At 44.0% G+C, this 21,133-nt stretch overlaps 1 protein-coding gene across 5 annotated transcripts in view; it reads right to left on the bottom strand.

Moving 5' to 3' along the window:
• Positions 1 to 8,555: 8,555 nt before the first annotated feature.
• LOC139578761 (DENN domain-containing protein 1B-like) overlaps positions 8,556 to 21,133 on the bottom strand; it is a 162,110-nt gene continuing 149,532 nt past the window's right edge. For 4 of the 5 annotated variants that reach the window (XM_071406748.1, XM_071406749.1, XM_071406751.1 and 1 more), the window contains 3 exons: positions 14,359 to 14,432; positions 13,571 to 13,793; positions 8,556 to 13,401 (listed from right to left, as the gene is read on the bottom strand). In XM_071406748.1, coding sequence (XP_071262849.1) covers positions 12,499 to 13,401; positions 13,571 to 13,793; positions 14,359 to 14,432 — 1,200 coding nt within the window. In that variant the 3' untranslated portion in view covers positions 8,556 to 12,498. The other variant, XM_071406752.1, reaches the window with a different exon arrangement.

The raw sequence follows: 21,133 nt of genomic DNA, 5'->3' as shown, positions 1-21,133 counted from the left end.
GTAGGGATGGTATTGGCCAGGTGATGAGCAGTGCCTGGTTTCTTCAAGATGTGACACTTGGCATTCAGGCCGAAGAGTTCAATCTTGGTTTCATCCAACCAGAGAATCTTGTTTCTCATGGTCTGCGAGTCCTTTAGGTGCCTTTTGGCAAACTCCAAGCTGGCTGTCATGTGCTTTTTACTGAGGAGTGGGTTCCATCTGGTAACTCTACCATAAAGGCCTGATTGGTAGAGTGCTGCAGAGATGGTTGCCCTTCTGGCAGATTCTCCCATCTCCACCGAGTAACTCTGGAGCTCTGTCAGAGTTGCCATTGGGTTGTTGGTCACCTCCCTGACCAAGGGCCTTTTGCTCTGACATACACTGTCAACTGTGGGGCCTTCTATAGACAGGTGTGTGCCTTTCCAAATCATGTCCAATCAATTGAATTTACCACATGTGGACTCCAATCAAGTTGTAGAAGCTTCTCAAGGATGATCAATGGAAACCGGATGCACCGAAGCTAAATGTTGAGTCTCATAGCAAAGGGTCTGAATACTTATGTAAATGTGATATTTATGTTTAAAAATGTTTTATACATTTGCAAACATTTCTAAAAAACCATTGCCATTGTGGGGTGTTGTGTGTAGATTGATGAGGGGGATTTTGTTTATTTCATCCATTTTAGAATAAGGCTTTAATGTAACAAAATGTGGAAAAAGGAGGGGGGGGGTCTGAATACTTTCTGAATGCACTGCATACTCCATCTATGAGCTGAGGGAGTGGCTAGCAAGCAGAGAGGTAAGTTCCAGAGGAAAAAAAGCTTGAGAAAATGTGGCACCTAAAATTCTAAATTCCCACACTTCCCTTATCTCTTAACATCTGCTCTATCTTGTTGTGTCTTCATTTGTCCATACTGGGGGTACACCGTGATGGGAAAAGTACCCAAGTCCCCAAGAAAATTACTCAAGGTGAAAGTCACGCAGTAAAATACTACTTGAGTAAAAGTCTAAAAGTACATGGTTTTAAATGTACTTAAGTATCAAAAATAAAAGTATAAATAATAAAACATTTCTTATATTAAGCAAACCAGACAACAGAATTGTTTTGTTTTTAAAAATGTACGGATAGCCAGGGGCACAGTTCTACACTCAGACAAAATTCACAAAATAACTGTTTGTGCTTACTGAGTGTCACCAGATCAGAGGCAGTAGGGATGACCAGGGATGTTCTCTTGATAAGTGCGTGAATTAGACAATTTTCCTGTCCTGCTAAGCCTTCACAATGTAACGAGTACTTTTGGTTGTCAGGGAAAATGTAAGAAGTAAAAAGTACATTATTTTCTTTAGGAATGTAATGGAGTAAAAGTAAAAGTATTCAAAAATATTAATAGTAATGTAAAGTGCAGAAGTACAGAAGTAGTACATAAAATTATTTTTACTTAAGTACTTTACACCACTGGGGGTACATCTCAATAGTCCATGTAGCTTCCTTCCACAACTCCTAATCTCCATTCATGTGAACTCTTTTGAAATCTCAGGATAGATGATTGTAAAATTAATATTAATCGGTCTAATTCTTTCACATCAGTGCAGATGAAGGAAAGGAGAGGAGGAAGACATTTTGAACTATTGAGACACAGTCTTATTCCTCTGGAAAGCTGTGACGACAAGGAGGTGAGATAAAAATGGAATGCTGGTGATGCGCCTCTAAGCACGCAATGCTCTGGCTGCTCTTTGCATGCTTCCGCATGCACCCGCACTTTGAATGCGGGTTACCCATGTAGGGCTTCAGAATTGTTTTATATATATTTTTTAGAGGGTAGATCAGCTTTAATATTGCAGATAGATTGTAGCTTCCATCAATGTAATTGTCTGCATTATTTCCAATCCTCCAAATATATTTTTGTATATATATACTGTATATACAGTAAAGGTGTTTGGTCATTGTCCTGTTGAAAACCAGACGGGATGGCGTATCGCTGCAGAATGCGGTGGTAGCCATGATGGTTAAGTGTCTGAATTTTAAATAAATCACCGACAGTGTCACCAGCAAAGCACCACCACACCTCCTCCTCCATGCATCACGGTGGGAACCACACATGCGGAGATCATCCGTTCACCTACGTCTCACAAAGACACGGCGGTTGGAACCAAAAATCTCTCATTTGGACCCATCAAACCAAAGGACAGATTTCCACCAGTCTAATGTTCATTGCTTGTGTTTCTTGGCTCAAGCAAGTGTCTTTTTCTTATTAGTGTCCTTTAGTGGTTTCCTTGCAGCAAATCGACCATGAAGGCCTGATTCACGCAGTCTCTGAACAGTTGATGTTGCAATTTCTGAGGCTGATAACTCCAATGAACTTATCCTCTGCAACAGAGGTAACTCTGGGTCTTCCTTTCCTGTGGTGGTCGTCGTGAGAGACAGTTCTATCATAGCGCTTGATGGTTTTTGCGACTGCACTTGAAGAAACTTTAAAAGTTCTTGAATTTTTCCGGATTGACTGACCATCATGTCTTACTTAAAGTAATGATGGACTGTCATTTCTCTTTGCTTATTTGAGCTGTTCTTTCCATAATATGGACTTGGTCTTTTACCAAATAGGGCCATTTTCTGTATTATACCCCTACCATGTCACAACACAACTAATTAGCTTAAATGCATGAAGGAAAGAAATGAACCTTTAAGGCACACGTGTTACTTGAAATGCATTCCAGGTGACTACCTCATGAAGCTGGTTGAGAGAATGCCAAGAGTGTGCAAAGCTGTCATCAAGGTAAAGGGTGGCTACTTTGAATAGTCTCAAATATAAAATATATTTTTTGTTGAACACTTTTTTGTATACTACATAATTCCATATGTGTTATTTCATAGTTTTGACGTCTTCATTATTATTCTACAATGTAGAAAATAGTAAAAATAAAGAAAAACCCTTGAATAAGTAGGTGTGTCCAATTTTTTTACTGATACTGTACGTAAATGTGATGTTTCCGGGGGTTTTTCTCATAAATTTGCAAACATTTCTAAAAACTAGTTTTTACTTTGTCATTATGGGCTATTGTGTTTAGATTGATGATAAAAAATATTTTTAATCAGTTTTAGAATAAGGCTGTAACTTAACAAAATGTGGAAAAAGTCAAGGGGTCTGAATACTTTCCGAAGGCACCGTATGTAGTCAATATATACAAGAAGTTGGATCTAGTTGGATTGCAAACCAATTTGATGTGCGGGCAGTCTAAAACCTGCATGTGATTCAATATCATCTGCCATATCCTGGATTCTACGCATAACAATGTCATTGGAACGTGTGATTTCACTGATCTTTGTAGCAACAGTAGGGACTAAAACCTCTCGGCAAGTATCCACGACTGAGGGCATGACCAGCTTTTCAACTATAGTGAAAGGAGCCTGACACTTGGGAATGTTATGAGAGAGTAAGAATGAAGACTTCAGAAAATTCTTGTTGTCTGTGAAATTATTGTGCAGCATTTGTGTTTGGTTGGTCATCCTTTTTTTGTATTTTTTTGGGGTCTGGTTTATCCTTGAGATGTGGATGTGCTTTGTTTCTAAATGTCTGCGCATTTTCGATGGCTTCATGGCATCTTTGCTGAGGCAAGTCTGAAACCGGTTTTGGCGAGCGGCTGTTATTTAAAAGCAAATCCAGGGTGAGAGAGAGAAAGCGTGCAGGCAGCGTAGCAGGGCTAGCTTGTGTGTGTAGCTATATTTAGTCATAGCAACACACATTTGTTTACTGTGGCATGCCTAGTTCAGTGCATTGCGCAAGTAGGCCTACGGCAAGTATTTATTTGAGTCAAAAATGCCACAGACCACAAAAAAAACACAATCACATTCAATACAAATATCAAATAAAATTGTATTGGTCACACACACATGATTAGCATATGTTATTGCAGGTGTAGCAAAATGCTTGTGCTTCTAGCTCCGACATTGCAGTAATATCTAACAAGTAATATCTAACAAATTACACAACATATACCCAATACATACATCTAAGTAGGAATGAATTAAGACTAAATACATATGGGCGAGCGATGTCAGAGCGGAATGGACTAAGATACAGTAGAATAGTATAGAAAACAGTATATACATATGAGATGAGTAATGCAAGACATGTAAACAATAGTAAGTGACTAAGATACCGTAGAATAGTATAGAATACAGTATATACATATGAGATGAGCAATGCCAATATATAAACATTATTCAAGTGACTAGTGTTCCATTCCTTAAAGTGGCCAGTGATTCCTAGTCTATGTCTATAGACAACAGCCTCTAATGTGCTAGTGATGGCTGTTTAACAGTCTGATGGCCTTGAGATAGAAGCTGTTTTTCAGTCTCTCTATCCCAGCTTTGATGCACCTGTACTGACCTCGCCTTCTGGATGATAGCGGGGTGAACTGGCAGTGGCTCGGAACAGCATAGGCTATGGATCATATGCTGCAGACCATCAATCAATCCTCCACGGACCGGGGTTTGAGAAAGGCTGGTATAGGCTATGGATAATCTTTCACAGTCTCACATCAGAATGAGACGTTCATCCATGTTTCTCAAACGTCAAATTATAGAAGTTCTTCCAAAGGTCAAATTTCAAAGTGTTTAAGGTTCAGGCATTAACTCCCAATGGTTAAGGTATTGAGACCACACTAGGCACGCTTGATATTGTGAGCACAGCAGAAAATCAGGGATGAGGGGCATCATCAGGCACACATGATATACTATAACAAGCAGCTAATTATCCAACCTTGAGCAATATGACAAAAATACTAAACCCTCTCCTGACTGAAATTTAAAAAGCATGACCCTCCATTTTCCTCTGGGTAACTATAGTGTATATTTCGACCTCTCCCTTACTGAAAATCCTTTTGGCCTACTTATCATTAATTATAAACTGGGTGGTATATCAGACCGTATACCACGGGTATGACAAAACTTTTATTTTTACTGCTCTAATTACGTTGGTAACCAATTTATAATAGCAATAAGGCACCTCGGGGGTTTGTGATATATGGCCAATATTCCACGGCTATCCAGGCACTCCGCGATGTGTCGTGCATAAGAACTATAAGGGCATAGGGCGAGACCCAGATGTAGACACGGGAGGCAGATGGTTCGAGTCTCTGATATTTATTATAATTCAAGGGGCAGGCAAGAGAATGGTCGTGGACAGGCAAAAGATCAAAAACAAGGTCAGAGTCCAGGAGGTACAGAGTGGCAGGCAGGCTCGAAGTCAGGGCAGGCAGTATGGTCAGACAGGCGGGTTCAGAGTCAAGGCAGGCAAGGGTCAAAACCGGGAGGACGAGCAAGAGATAGATAAGAAAAAGCAGGAGCACGGAAAAACACGCTGGTTGACTTGACAAGACAAGACGAACTGGCAACAGACAAACAGGGAACACAGGAATAAATACCCAGGCACTAATGGGGAAAACGGGTGACACCTGGAGGATTATTAAAAATATATATATATTTCACCTTTAGGGTAGGGGGCAGCATTTGGAATTTTGGATGAAAAGCGTGCCCAAATTAAACTGCCTTCTACTCAGGCCCAGAAGATAGGATATGCATATAATTGGTAGATTTGGATAGCAAACACTCTAAAGTTTCCAAAACTGTTAAAATAGTGTCTGTGAGTATAACAGAACTGATTTGGCAGGCGAAAACCTGAGAAAAATCCATTCAGGAAGTAGGATTTTCTTTTGTTTCGTAGTTTTCTATTCAATGCCATTACCGTATCCATTGACTTAGGACTCAAATTGCACTTCCTAGGGCTTCCACTAGATGGCAACAGTCTTTAGAAATTGTTTCAGGCTTGTATTCTGAAAAATGAGGGAGTAAGAGCAGTCTGAATGAGTGGACCTTGCGCGCGACCGAGAGAGTGCTTTTCTTGTTTACTTTTTATATTGACGACGTTATTGTCCGGTTGAAATATTATCGATTATTTAGGCTAAAAACAACCTCAGAATTGAATATAAACATAATTTGACATGTTTCTATGAACTTTACGGATACAATTTGGATTTTTTGTCTGCCTGTTGTGACTGCGTTTGAGCCTGTGGATTACTGAAGAAAACATGCGAACAAAATGGAGGTTTTTGGATATAGAGAGAGACTATCGAACAAAAGGAACATTTATTGAATAAATGAATGTCTTCTGAGTGCAACCATATGAAGATCATCAAAGGTAAGTGATTAATTTTATCTCTATTTCTGACTTGTGTAACTCTTCTACATGGCTGGTTACTGTTTGTAATGATTTGTCTGCTGGGCGATGTTCTCAAATAATCGTAAGGTATGCTTTCGCAGAAAAGCATTTTTTAAATCTGACACCGTGGTTGGATTCACAAGAAGTTCATCTTTAAACCTATGTAAAATAGTTGTATCTTTTCTGAATTTTTATAATGAGTATTTCTGTATTTGAATTTGGCGCTCTGCAATCTCACTGGATGTTGGCCAGGTGACACCCTGTGCAACAAGCCCGATTTGCCCGCTGACAATGTTAGCTTTAACTTAAACTTGGTTCCAAATTGTGTTTTTAACGGCAGGTATTATTTTGTATCATTCCAAAACAATGTAGAAATATTAGATATTGTCTAAAAATATATGCTTAGGTGATGCACAGGTATGTCCGTTTATGAATTGAGTTCATTCTGTTTCAGATTATGCACAGGCCACAATAACTCCACTCTGTGACACACTGCTAGACGATCTCTCACTTGAGGATGGTAAAGTGTTTGAGTTTTTTAACTTTCCTAATACGCAACTGAATTGAATTGTCAGATTAGGAACCTTGATATTAGAGTTGCTATCAACGGAGTTCAGCCTGTCCAGATTATCCAAAGGCCTGTTACTCACTGGTGGATGATCTCTCCCTTGGTGAAGGTAAAGTGTTTAGGACATTTCAAACTTTTCAAATATGCAACTCAGTGCTTTCTCAACTGAGGCCACAAATAGAATAGGATAAGTGTGTGTAAATGTCCTTACAAATGTAATTAAAAATAAATAAAACTAGGCTACTCTGTCTTCCATTCCAGAGCCATGCCATTTCGGGGAGTTAAAGGAGGTGGTGGTGGACCAGCCGTCTTCTGCTGCTCCTATCCTGTCCCCATGCTGGTTATATTCAGAGAGCAGAAGAGAAACAGGCTAAGGGAAGTGACAACACCCACAAGACTATTCAGTCATCCCACACTAAACTCGGGAGGTTTTATCTACTGAATTTACAGTAGTGGGTAAAGGTGGTCTAGAGCCCCCATGCTAACATTACATACCTCTGTTTCATGTGATGCTGTTGCCACAGGACTCTTGTGAGGGAGAGGAGTTTGAGTCCATTGCTGAGGAGATAAAGGACCAGTGCGACTCCTTCAGTGCCGGGAACAACGAGGGCAAGTCCGATGCCCCTATTGCCGAGGAGATCCAGTCCGACTGCTCCGTTTCCGAGGAGATCCAGTCCGACTCCTCCGTTTCCCGAGGAGATCCAGGCTGACTCCTCCGTTTCTAAGGAGATCCACTGGCAAGACCGCTTCCTCTGCTCATAGCAGGAAAGAGGAGGAAGAGGCTGAGGTAGGAGATAATAATTTCCATCATTGACTCTTTTCTGAGTCTGAGTGATTTGTTTCTCAAACTGGTGAGGTTGAAATAGGCATCTAATCTGGATGTGCAGTAGTGGGTAAAGTTGCTGCTCATATAGTGGACAATACTAAATCTAGATACTTCTGTTTCATGTAATGTTTCTGCCCCAGGATTCCTATGGAGAAGACTTCGGTCTTACTCCTTGATCTCAGAGTCAGGCTGCATCTGTTGCCTTGTCTTCCCACAGCCAGGTATGTGGAACAGGCTGAGGTAGGTGACAAGTATTTGATTTTTATTTTACATTTGTTCTGTACATGGAGAAGGACAAAGAGTCCGATAGTAACCTGAGTGCCCTCCTGGCAGCTCAATAAAGCCACTCCAACCGGATGGCCAAGGAGACCAAAGTGATGGTCAAGAAGCTTTTGCACATGAATGTCTCCTCCACACAGACATCAACGTGTCTCACCCCGAGCTATCAAATCAAGGCCTTTATGGAGACACTCAAAGTGCAGCATCAGAGTACTGGGCACCAGAGTATAGTGCCGCTCTCTCATAGACAAACACCAGAAATTGTTATGGGACCACCACACCTTGAAGTCAAAGCTTTAGGAGCTCCATTGTGTCCTGCAGCTGGAGCCCAAGGAGCACTGCACTGTGGCCACCGCAGCCACTGAAGACTCCGTAGTGACTGCGATAGTGGGGATGCCAATGGCGATGCGCACCCTGTTGAGGAACCTCAAGGATTAGAGGAGGGCTTTAGAGAGAAGTCAGCAGATTGACACCTCCAGATCTGATAATCCCTCCTACTCCCAGCGTACAATAGAGGCTTGCATATGTAGTTTATATGCATGTCTACAGCTTCTAAATGTCTGATTTTGAGGTGAAGAATCGACTTTATTCATTAAAAGGAGAGTATAATTGCACTGCCCTTTTGTATGTGTTAAAAAAAAAAAAAGTTTTACAGAGAGAATTTAAGAAAAAAAAAAAGGACAATGTTGCATTAACATGAATATATTTATTTTTAAGTTCACAGTGCAAACAGTTGTACCATTCCATTGATAGCACATTAGATTGACCTATACGTTATTTAAGACAACAGTTTTTCTCGGCATTGAGAACATGCAATTAAGTGTGCACGCACTAGACTTCAGTAGGTTGCATACAGCATATTCAAATCACCACAGTACCATGTCTAGGGATCAGTGGAAAAGGTGAATGAATGAACATGAACCGTGTCAAGTCTCAGTATTGTCACTGCAGTGGATGAAAGGTTAAAAAGACAAGTGATATGCCTCTGTTAGTTCCTGACAATCAGTGGTTTTGATCTTTCATATCACACGAGTATCAGGAAAAAAAGGGAAATGCAATCGCAGCATTTAGAAAAGAGAATAGAAGAGGTTAGCTCTCATCCTATTTTCTTCTGCATCAGTCAGTAAGCTTTGAGACAGTAAACGGACATTCAGTCATAAAAATACCAGCTTTTCAGTACACAGATACTCAGCCTCAAAGGATTCCTAGCTGACTATTGCAAGTGTTTAGTAAGACATTGCTCAAGTAAAACATCACAATCCATCGCAGTTAATACAGTAGTAGATTAAATAACTAATAATAAAGTATTTCAAGTTGGCTAAACGAAGTGTGGATATCGGACAACCTGACGCTACCTTTTTTTAAATTTTGAGCTGATTAACTTTAAACACATTCAACAACAAAATAAGATAATCAGAACATGGCCAATACACACAGATATTTTGAACCAGGGGTCTGGAAAAATAGGGTATTCTACTGTACATGCACAACACAAACTGAAAAAAGGAAGATAAATTCATAGGTATGCAGATAGTCACCTATCTCATGGATTGAAATGCTGTAACATGATACGTGAGTGGCTGGATGGTAAATGGTTTGAGTTAACACATATTATATTTATACAAAATATTTCCCCCCAAAAATGATATAACAACATTCAAATCTTGTTTGTTCTATGAATCATTTACAATATATTATTATACCAGTTATATATTTCTCCTTGTAAAATATACTTAAAAACACAAAAAATACAATCTTTCATCTATAATAAATCTTAAAATATAACTACCTACAACAAAGCATAACAAGATCCTTCTCCATAGTGAGTTCAGTATGAAAGACCATTGAAGTATCAGCACAGATGGGAAAAAAAGAACACCTACAGTAAGCCTCATTACCAAATTTAAAAACAGAATTAAACCGAAATTAAGTCTATTCTAGTGGTTCTCATAGGTGAAAGAACCGACCAACATGCATTTAAAGCTGGAATCCTTAATGGTGAAACAACCATGTCCGTTTGCGATATTTCAACAACAAATAAGTTACTGTAAACAACAACAAATAAGTTACTGTAAACAACAACAAATAAGTTACTGTAAACAGCAAACACAGTTTTTTCTCCTCGGACATCATTGCACGTGCCATAGATGAGCACAATATGTACTTTTTGCATATACAGACTATATCAATTGAAACGTTGAGAGGACGACTCTTTAAAGCCACTCGATTTCTCCCTAATGACTTGTGTTGAGCATACTAAGTGGTACTCAGAAAAGGCCAGAGGATCTATGGATTCACAGATATGATTACCAATTACTTGATCTTTATAGTGGTAACCTCAAATTCTATTCTGAATTTGGAAACTTTGAATACGTTTTGCATAGTATATAGACAGTGCTCCAACTTCAAAGCTGCCCAAATAAATAGCAAAATTGAAACATAGAATCGGCGAACATAAATTGTACATGGGGCCCTTTCAAATCCAAATTAATAGCTGAAGTGAGGTCTTCCCAGAACCACGGAGAACGCTTTACGATCTCATCGTTACCACAGCCCAACGCTCAGGACGGGGCAAGAGCTACCGTTAAACCGTCACACTCAACGGCATGCCACATAAATCAATAGAGTAAAAGAGGCTAAACTCATCATCAACATAACCACAAACAAGCACTGGAAAAAACTTTCTTTGTCTGTATGTACTATAGTGGTACGATAGTGAGTGGCCACCATCTCTGGACATTACCCAAAGGGCTTGCATTCTCTCCATGGGAGATTCTTATAAAATCTCTTTGGACGTCCGTCCATATTCTCAGAGGAGAGCCGTATTGCTTTAGTACTGTTCTACAATCATCTCAAGCCTTCCAGTCAAACACAGTGTGGTAGCATCAGAGTATGGGACAAAGCATTTCATTCGGTGTGTGCACATAGCAGAGATTTCAAGTGGTGAAATCACACTCCTCCTAAAGCACTCACGGGTGTTTTACCAATGACATACCCCCACACTAGTGGGCCGTCAGTGTTTTCTGTTAATGTAAGCTCTAGTGATATTATTTCCATCAGGAGTGTGACACTAAAGACTTGGGGGGGGGGGGGGGAGATCCAACAACGTCTGCATCATCAAGACTGTTGCTTTGTGACAAGGTGTTCCAAGTTCCCAGTTAGCCATTGTTATGTAAACGAAGGCCGAAAACCACCCATAGCCCATTGAGACACGGGTGCCAGCCCGCGTAGATGGGAACAGAAAAGTCGGAGCCTTTTGCGTAAAACACTGGGGTAAATCCAGAAAGGAGGAGAGTGTGTGAGGGTAGGAGGATAGACAGAGGTTGTGGGAGATGGTGAGGATGGAAGGGTGAATGGAGGAGAGCGAGCACGAGTTGGGAAGGAGTGGCGAGATGGAGACAGGAAGCGAGAGAGGGAGAGAGAGAGACCGACAAAGAGACGGTGAGATAGGTGCCATGGATGGGCTTGTCTATTCATTCATATCCGCTGTATTTACACAAGTCCTTTTCGCCATTTCTTTCCTAACAGACAGGAGTATCCTGAGAAACAAACACTTGAGAAAAATACATCTCTAAATAGATAAGCCTCTGAAATCAAACTAAATAGAGCTTCTCTCTGAGTGCAACATATATTAAACTATCTTTAATATGTCTAAGCACAGTGAGAAAGCTGTCTGTTTTCCACATTCATGTGATAGTAGATCTAAGCAGATCAACTGCTTCCAAAGTAACAGTTACATTATTCATTTTAAGACTGAGCAGTACCAAATGCAAAGCACACCGCAGTTTTAGGCAGGGATGGGCAACTTTGATAGGGGTGGGGGCCACACAAAAAAAACTCATCATGAGGGGCTGTAGTGGCTAGTGGATCCATACCCCCTCCCCTCCCCCACTAATTTTAAGTTTTAAAATTAATTTCCAGCAAATCTGCACATTTTGCCATAGGGCGTGGAGAAAATGTTGCCGTTTTAAAGCAAGTTTGCTGCAATTCTACACATTTTGCCAGGGGTAGAGAGAACAATTAGACAATTTACAGCTAATTTCCTGCAATTCCACACATTTTGCCATTGGGTGGAGGCAAATGTTAACAGTTTTTAATATGATAACTGATGATCAGTGGGCCCCAACCCGGTCGGTAATTCGACCATGCTTACTACAAGTTTAGGTAGCTGGCCACTAGACTAACTTACCAATTTAAAACATTTTAACCGACATGGGCTAATTGAGTGACTACTGATGCACAATCAAATTTCGAAATTGCACCTTGTGTACTCTATTATTCTAACTCTTAACAGCAAGTTGAAACCCCGACTGAGTTCCTAAAAAAAAGTTTTATATTTTTTTGTGAAATTGGTCCTCAGACCTACAAAAGGCGTCCCGCGGTTGCCCATCCCTGGTTTAAGGCATTGTGTTAGGAAACTGTACAGTAGAAGAGTTACCAAGGTCATGGGGGTTTACTTTGTGTCTTTACAATACTTTCAGATCGAAGGAAAAATTAATTTGTTCTCTGTTAAAACACACTGATCTTTTCGTAAACATTTTCCACTCAGGGGTTAAGGTTAGGATTTGGGGAGGGCAGTCTGATTCTTAAGGGCAACTTCTACCTCAAGCACCCCTTCCCCTGTCCGTCTCAGGACTTGTCGGTGGCTTTGCTGTGGCTGTTGGCGTGGGTATTATTATGTGTGTTGTTGGTGTGGCACTGGACCTGGGACAGCTGTAGGCTGGTCTGGAAGGCTGAGCTGAGATGACACATGGACTCTATCTCCTCTAGAAGGCCTTTCTCCTGGACCTCTGCCCCAGAGACCCTGCCCTGTTCCTTCCCCAACCCCAGCCCTAGGCCCTGGTCCTCTCCCTGTCCCCCCTCCTCTGGCCTCCCTCTCTCCCATGGGACCAGCACAGAGGGCTGCCTGGCCTTCACACCCTGCCTCTCATTGTCCTGACTGCCCTGCCTCTGGAGGGCCTGGTCCTGCCTCACCGTCTCCTTGGACAGCACATTCCCCTGCAGGATGCTGGATGTGGTCTGGGGTTTGGTCTCAGACTCAGGCTGGGGGTCTGTGGAGACTCTAACACGGGTCATCATTGAGGTGTGTGGAGGGGTGTGTGTTGCCGGTAGAGGATTGTGTGTGGATGCACGGGTTGGTGCAGGAGAGCGGCTGGATGAGGGGTTTTGGTCTCCCAGGTGTGGTGATGGAGGTGTTGGGAGCGAAGGCTCCTCTGGACGGGGCTGAGAGAGACAGATCGGGGGCTTGGCATGAAGGGGCTGGGTCTTGGGCAGGAGATTGGGGACCTTGTTGTCCTTGGCTGGGACTGCAGCTGTGGCCGGTGGAGAGGCTGTCAAGGGGTTTTGCTTTGGCTTCTTGAGGCTGCTCTTGCTAGGCTGTCTACGAGGGGAGGGGGGCAGGTGCTTCCCGTGGAGGGCACTGTCGTCCTGCCAGCTTCCTCCCTGTTCCCCTCCCCCACATACTCCCCCCACCCTGCTGCCACTGGTACACATCTGGGGCAGATTACTCTCACTGTGGGGGTTGGACTTGTTCTAGAATACAGACACAGAGTGGTTTACACATTTTTATGTTTTCTTTAACCGGTGCCTCAGTCAATATTGTCCATATGCAAAGATATTGTCCATGACGTTCAGACTCTATTTACTGTATGTATCTGGGGTTATATGAGTGTGGTTAAGATGTTACAGATGTTTCTCTTACCGGAGCCTTATAGTCGATGTCGTCCATAGATCTGAAGAAGTCCAGGCTCTTGGCAGCGCTGAGTTTGCCATGCTCTGTGCTGGTGGTGCTCAGAGAGTCAAGGATCTCCTCTAATAGGTTCATCTGGCCCGTGTGGGAGGAGTCTGTGTCTTGCTCCAGCGAATAGGAGTCGTCACTGTCCTCAGTGTAGGACGGTATCTCCCCACTGTCCTCAGACGAGATCCTCAAGGCGAGCAAATTAAATTAGCAAAATAAATTAGCAAAACAAATTTAGCAAATCAACAAATACATGAAATATAGAAAAAAAAATAGCAAAAAAAAGTATCTGTAAATAAATGTATTAATAAGCCAGCAAATAAACTCAGCAAATTAATGCTCATTTCATGAATAATGATCTGTCCAAGAGGCTATAATCACAATGCAATAAATTTACCGTGGGGTCCTTACTGTAGGACTAAACCACTGGAGGGCAGCATTGATATGAGTATGAAGAGGATGAGGGGGAACCTGTCTATACCACAGTAACTAGTGAAGGACAGGACAGGGAGATGATTTTTCCAAATGACTGAACAAACAACTTTCATGAAAGAGGAAACTACCATGGAATCAACTTGAATAACTTTATTGTATTGCGATGTTTGCTCTTGGCTAGGGCTCACTAGTAAAATTGATAGCTGTCTCAATGAGACTCACCTGAAAGGATAGATAAATACATGTCACAGATCATACATATTCAAACATTACTGGGAGATTATTGGTATTATCATATTCCTATTTCAGACTCTTACTTGCTGGCGGTGTCCAGTTCATCGTCATCGATGGCAAAGTCAGGACATCCCATGGAAGACTTTGCATAATAATGCTAACACACAAACAGAGACAATGAGATCTACAGGTTACTCAAGGCAAATGACCATCACATCTGACCATGACAACAAACAAACAAAAAACTCTCTATGATGCCGGTGTCCTGTGTTTGTGTTGGCAACAGGGTGTCATTCCCACCCCAGTCCAGTGCCTGGTACCTCAAGTCCAGTGTGTATAATAAGCCACCTGTGTAGCATGTTTAACTGTCTGGGGACTTAAAGGAGAAATAACCTTTAAGACACACGCCTCCCCCTCCTCCCCTATAAGAGCTCAGCTCAGCCCAAGGCCTGCTATTAAAAATACCTTTATCCACTACAGACGTGTAGTCTTTTACTCACTCTACCTCTCTTTAACTCTCTCTCCGCCCATCTAATTCACAACTTTGTATATCTCGTGCACACCGTATAATGTTCCCTCTCTCTCTCCCTCCCTTGTCCTCTCTAACCATCTCCGTCTCTCTCTTTACCTTCTCACCCCTCTTTCTTTCCTGTACCAAGGCAGCCTCTAAAGCAGCCTATAAAACCAGGTTTGCCATATTATAAAAGCCTGTGACTTTCACATCCCCTAGAGGGCAACCATGACTCGTCACAAAAAGAGCGAGAGAGAGAGAGAGAGAGAGAGAGGACAGGTCGGATGTAAATGATTGAGGGAGAGAAAGAGGGAAAGGGGGACCCATAACCCCTGGAGACAGAGGAGAGGGGGGAAACATTAGGGCCTTGCACCAACCCGGTCTTGATTAGCTGACACAGTGCCAGCAAGACGGGCGCAATGTAACGTGTCGCTGGCCGCTGCTCATTTAGGGTACACACACACACACCTTACACAAACGCGCGCATGCATACAGAAAAGGTTAACCGCCGCCTTCGCCATAAAAGCTAAGGGAGGAGAAATGTGTGGAGCGGCCACTTAGTCCTCTTTGCCATTGGGCTAAACAGGAACACATGTAGTGCGGCGCTGATTGCCCGGCTCAGGCTGCTCTCTGTCTCTGGTAGCTAGGAGCTATAATAATAAAGACCATTACAGAGCGGCTCAGGCCTCCCATCTCCTCAAAAAAACTTTAATGGATTCCTGTGTCAGGGCCGTAAATCAGCACTGTGATACCATGTACACACAAGCGCACGGGCGTTCATACGCACACATATCAAATCATTCACGCAGACGCTGAGGCTGGCTTGACAGTTAGGGAGACTGGAGATGCACCTGCAAGAGGGTGGGCGCTGGGGCACACACACACGCACACATGCCACACACACACACATGCCACACACACACACACACACACACACACACACACACACACACACACACACACACACACACACACACACACACACACACACACACACACACACACACACACACACACACACACACACAGGTCATGGTCCTTGCTGCTATTTAGCCTGTTCATTTGTGCACTTAGGCATGTTTAGGGAAGCGGGGCCTCTCGGTGTGTCTAGGTGTTTATTAAAACAAGGTGAACCCTCAAACACAACAAACCATACCCAGGCCATAGAGCTCAGCCCACATCATAACCACACCCAGCTCAGCTTGCCCTTTCCTATGGTCATAATTATATCCATGCTAGACAACCTACACCTACATACTGTTGGAAGGGCAAAACATACAGGAAACAAAAACACATGCATACACACTTTCCATTTATGAAACACACATACTGAATGAACATGGAAGTCATCCAGAGTTGTAATTATTACAGTGGCAGTAGCATGTTATCTGATGAAACAGTAAAGACGAGACAACCATGCTAGAGGAAGTCTGGGTGAAACAACGTCCCCCTTCACTTCTCATGACAGACTAATATAAAACTGAGAGGTGAAAATGGAAAAGTGATTCTCTCCCGTCTCTCCCTCTCTTTCTCGTTTCTCCCCCCCCCCCTCATTCCCTCAGCCTCCATCTCTGCCGCTCATTCTCTCTGTCTTCATCTCTCTCATATGACAGATGACTGTTATTTTGTCTCTCGCAGTGAGTCTGCTGCAGTGAAAGAGAAGGGGAGAAAGAAGGAGAGAGCGAGGGAGAGTGCCACACCAGGAAAAGGAGGCAGCAAATGAAGTCTAATAATGAAAATGAAAAAGGCCCAGGCTATTTCACGGAATCTGGCTAAAAAACATCAGTTTGGAGGACAGAAGGGGGGGAAAAAAGCCTCTAATTTGTTTAAAAGCACACTAAAATCACTAAACACACGGTTAATGTGGTTCAATAGGTACTCTGCACAGTAACCTCTGCTGGCATAACAATAGACCTGTCTGTGAAGAAAAAAATTAGAATACTTTTTTGATCACTTATGTGATATACACAATGGTGAGTTATTTTTTTTTTTACAGTGGCTGCATGTTTAGTCATCGTCAATACCTCTGCAGTTGCCCATTTTGTGGCAACAAATCATTATTTACAGTAAACGTTTTTTTATAACGAAGAATAATTTATTGAGGCAATTCTGGTGAAATAAAAACCTGTATATTCCAGCCAGTCATGCAGTAAGTGAGGAGAGTTTCAATATGGCCAATATTGCCAAGTCATCTTCTAACCTGTTGTATAGTGTCAAGCTTCCGCTTTCCAAACGGAATGAGCCAAGATATGAAATCTATTTAAAGGAGCGCTCACGGCAGTGGCTCTATTAATCCTTCATATGCCATACAATAACTCTATATTTCACTCCCCTTCTTACGAGGGGAAAATAGTAATCACTGTCCATTTCAGTAGAAATATTTGAAGAAAAACTTTTTTTTCTCTCTTTCAGTCTCTCGTCTGCATGACCAGTTATGTCAAGCGAGCATGCCAACGACAGAGCGCTAGAGACTTTAAGTACCAGCTTTACATTATACATTTCATATGGTGTTTCTGAGTGGCCACTGATCTCACAGCTTGGCAGGGTATGCGAGATATGCCAAACAAACCACACGGAGAGAGGGGGAGGGGGGAAATGAAATGAGAGAGAGAGAGAAAGAGGAGGGATAGAGAGAGAGAGGGCGATAGAGAGGGGGGAGTGGGAGCTGGAGAGGGGGGGAGAGACACACAGAGAGAGGGGGGGATAGAGTGAAAGAGGGAGCCAGAACCATGGCCAAGTCTGTCTTTCTGTTAGACATAAAACTACAGACAGCGTTTGAGGCAGGATACACTGCCTGCCTGTCTGTCCAACTGGCTGCCTCTGAAAGCACACGCTTTTAACAAACGGGCTAAATTAAAAGTATTCTGACCATTTTGCAAAAATAAATAAATAAGCAATCCTATAAAATCAACCAGCGTGTCTGTTGACGTATGCAGTAATTTAAAGCTACCATGAGGTGGCAGTTTAGCTTCAGACAAGAATCTCAGGCCAGACGACACATAACCACCTAAACACACACAGCCTGCACACACCCACCCACACACAACCTGACAGGCTCCAATCTCCACATCATCCCCATGCAGATGTGTGCAGTTTTTCCCCATTAGAACAGAAGCACAAAAACAAACCATCCACACTACCCAACCCCCCCCAAACACTCTCTCTCTCTCTCCCTCTCCCCACCCCCCCCATGCTAGCATTTATTCAGTCTATGGTAGAGTAGTGTCAGCGTCACACTGCTGAGCCCTGCCACAAGCCTGCTGTCACTATGCATACCACCGTCTCGCTTTCACACAGCTAACGTACTGTTGCATCCGCTAAAACACACACACAAACACACACGAGGTGAGCAATCACTCCCAAACATAGAGAAGCAAGACAATAGGTTTGTGTTTGTTAGTATTTCACACTAAGAGAACATTCCGGGTGTGCAAATCAAGGAATACCTCCCACATACTTTAATGGACATGCTCTTTTAGTGACATTGAATGAACTGGCCAATAAAACAAAACCGAAAATGTTCATTTCATAATTACACTGATCTAATATAAAATATCTAATATTAGAATAAACTCCAGATGAACCAGATCATTCATTAATTTGATTTCAACGACAGAAACAGAGGTTGCTGTTAATACTACATGGTGATAAAAGGTATGAGAAGTTAAGATGTCTATATCACTCAGAGAGCTGAGTGTGAGTTCGTGAGTACGTGAGTGAGGTGTGTGTGAGGTTTGGGTTTGTGTGTGAGGTGTGTGCAGGGCAAAGTGTGTACGAATTATACACTAGATAAATGGTTTGTAATATCTCTTTAATATGCAGAGATGGAGAGGAGCAGAGAGGTAGCCCTGGCCTACATTGGGCCAGGTACAGTAGAGATCAAATCAAGTCAAAGTATATTTGTCACATGCGCCGAATACAACAGGTGTAGGCCTTACCGTGAAATTCTTACTTACAAGCCCTTAACAAACAATGAAGTTTTAAGAAAATAGAGTTAAGAAAATATTTACTAAATAAACAAAATAATGAGGCTATATACAGGGGGTGCCGGTACTGAGTCAATGTGCGGGGGTAATTTGTACATGTAGGAAGGGGTAAAGTGACTATGCATAGATAATAAACAGCGAGTAGCAGCAGTATAAAAACAAAGGGGGGGTGATCATGCAATTAGTCCGGGTGTCCATTTAATTAATTGTTCAGCAGTCTTACGGTTTGGGGATAGAAGCTGTCCTTTTGAACCTAGACTTGGCGCTCCGGTACCGCTTGCCGTGCGGTAGCAGAGAGAACAGTCTATGACTTCGGTGACTGGAGTGTTTGCCAATTTTTTGGGCCTTCCTCTGACACCGCCTACTATATAGGTCCTGGTTGCCAGGAAGCTTGGCCACAGTGATGTACTGGGCTATACGCACTACCCTCTGTAGGGCCTTATGGTCGGATGCCGAGCAGTTGCCATACCAGGCGGTGATGCAACCGGTCAGGATGCTCTCGATGCTGTAGCTGTAGAACTTTTTGAGGATCTGGGGACCCATGTCAATTTTTTTCAGTCTCCTGAGGGGGAAAAGGCATTGTCGTGCCCTCTTCACAACTTTCTTGGTGTATTTGGACTATGACAGTTTGTTGGTGAAACTCTCGACCTGCTCCACTACAACACCGTTGATGTGAATGGGGGCGTGTTCGGCCCTTCTTATCCTGTAGTCCACAATCATCTCCTTTGTCTTGCTCGAGTTGAGGGAGTGTAACGACTTTCTTCCTGGGATGAAGGAGAGGACCAAAATGCAGCGCGGTTAGTGTTCAACATGTTTAATGTGACGATACACGGTGAACATTTAACAAATAACAAAATAACAAACGTGAAAGCCGAGACAGTCCTATCTGGTGCAGAACACAAACACAGAGACAGGAAACAATCACCCACAAAATCCCAACACAAAACAAGCCTCCTATATATGATTCTCAATCAGGGACAACGATTACCAGCTGCCTCTGATTGAGAACCATGGGGCAACTCCGGACTAATGGCAGCTCCGGACTGAATGGCAGCTCCGGACTGAATAGCAGCTTCGGACTGAGTGGTAGCTCCGGACTGAGTGGCAGCTCCGGACTGAGTGGCAGCTCCGGACTGAGTGGCAGCTCCGGACTGAGTGGCAGCTCATGACTGTAGGGCAGCTCATGACTGTAGGGCAGCTCATGACTGTAGGGCAGCTCATGACTGTAGGGCAGCTCATGACTGTAGGGCAGCTCTGGCAGCTCCTGACTGGCTGGCGGCTCTGGCAGCTCCTGACTGGCTGGCGGCTCTGGCAGCTCCTGACTGGCTGGCGGCTCTGGCAGCTTCTGACTGGCTGGCGGCTCTGGCGGCTTCTGACTGGCTGGCGGCTCTGGCGGCTTCTGACTGGCTGGCGGCTCTGGCGGCTCCTGACTGGCTGGCGGCTCTGGCGGCTCCTGACTGGCTGGCGGCTCTGGCGGCTCCTGACTGGCTGGCGGCTCTGGCGGCTCCTGAATGGCTGGCGGCTCCTGACTGGCTGGCGGCTCTGGCGGCTCCTGACTGGCTGGCGGCTCTGGCGGCTCCTGACTGGCTGGCGGCTCTGGCGGCTCCTGACTGGCTGGCGGCTCTGGCGGCTCCTGACTGACGGACGGCTCTGGCGGCTCCTGACTGACGGACGGCTCTAATGGCTCGGGACAGACGGGCGGCTCTGAAGGCTCGTGGCAGACGGATGGCTCAGACGGCGCTGGGCAGACGGATGGCTCAGACGGCGCTGGGCAGACGGATGGCTCAGACGGCGCTGGGCAGACGGATGGCTCAGACGACGCTGGGCAGACGGATGGCTCAGACGACGCTGGGCAGACGGATGGCTCAGACGACGCTGGGCAGACGGATGGCTCAGACGACGCTGGGCAGACGGATGGCTCAGACGGCGCTGGGCAGACGGATGGCTCAGACGGCGCTGGGCAGACGGATGGCTCAGCCAGTCCGGAGCAGCCGTCCCTCAGTCCGGAGCGGCCGTCCCTCAGTCCGGAGCGGCCGTCCCTCAGTCCGGAGCGGCTGCCCCTTGTCCCGGTGCTGCCCCTTGTCCCGGTGCTGCCCCTTGTCCCGCTGATGCCCCTTGTCCCGCTGATGCCTCTTATTTTAGGTGGGTTTATTTGGAGGGTGGTCATTGGGAGGGGGCTACAAAAGCGGGGGTTGACTATGGTGGGGTGGGGACCACGCCCAGAGCCTGAGCCGCCACCGTGGACGGATCCCCACCCAGACCCTCCCCTAGACTTTATGCTGGTGCGTCCGGAGTTCGCACCTTGAGGGGGGGGGTTATGTCACGCCCTGGCCTTAGTATTCTTTGTTTTCTTTATTATTT

This window comes from Salvelinus alpinus, chromosome 6, assembly GCF_045679555.1.
Source record: "Salvelinus alpinus chromosome 6, SLU_Salpinus.1, whole genome shotgun sequence".
NCBI classification, from domain to species: Eukaryota; Metazoa; Chordata; class Actinopteri; order Salmoniformes; family Salmonidae; genus Salvelinus; species Salvelinus alpinus.
The sequence above is the reverse complement of the archived record's forward strand: the minus strand, read 5'-3'. Positions and strand labels throughout refer to the sequence as shown.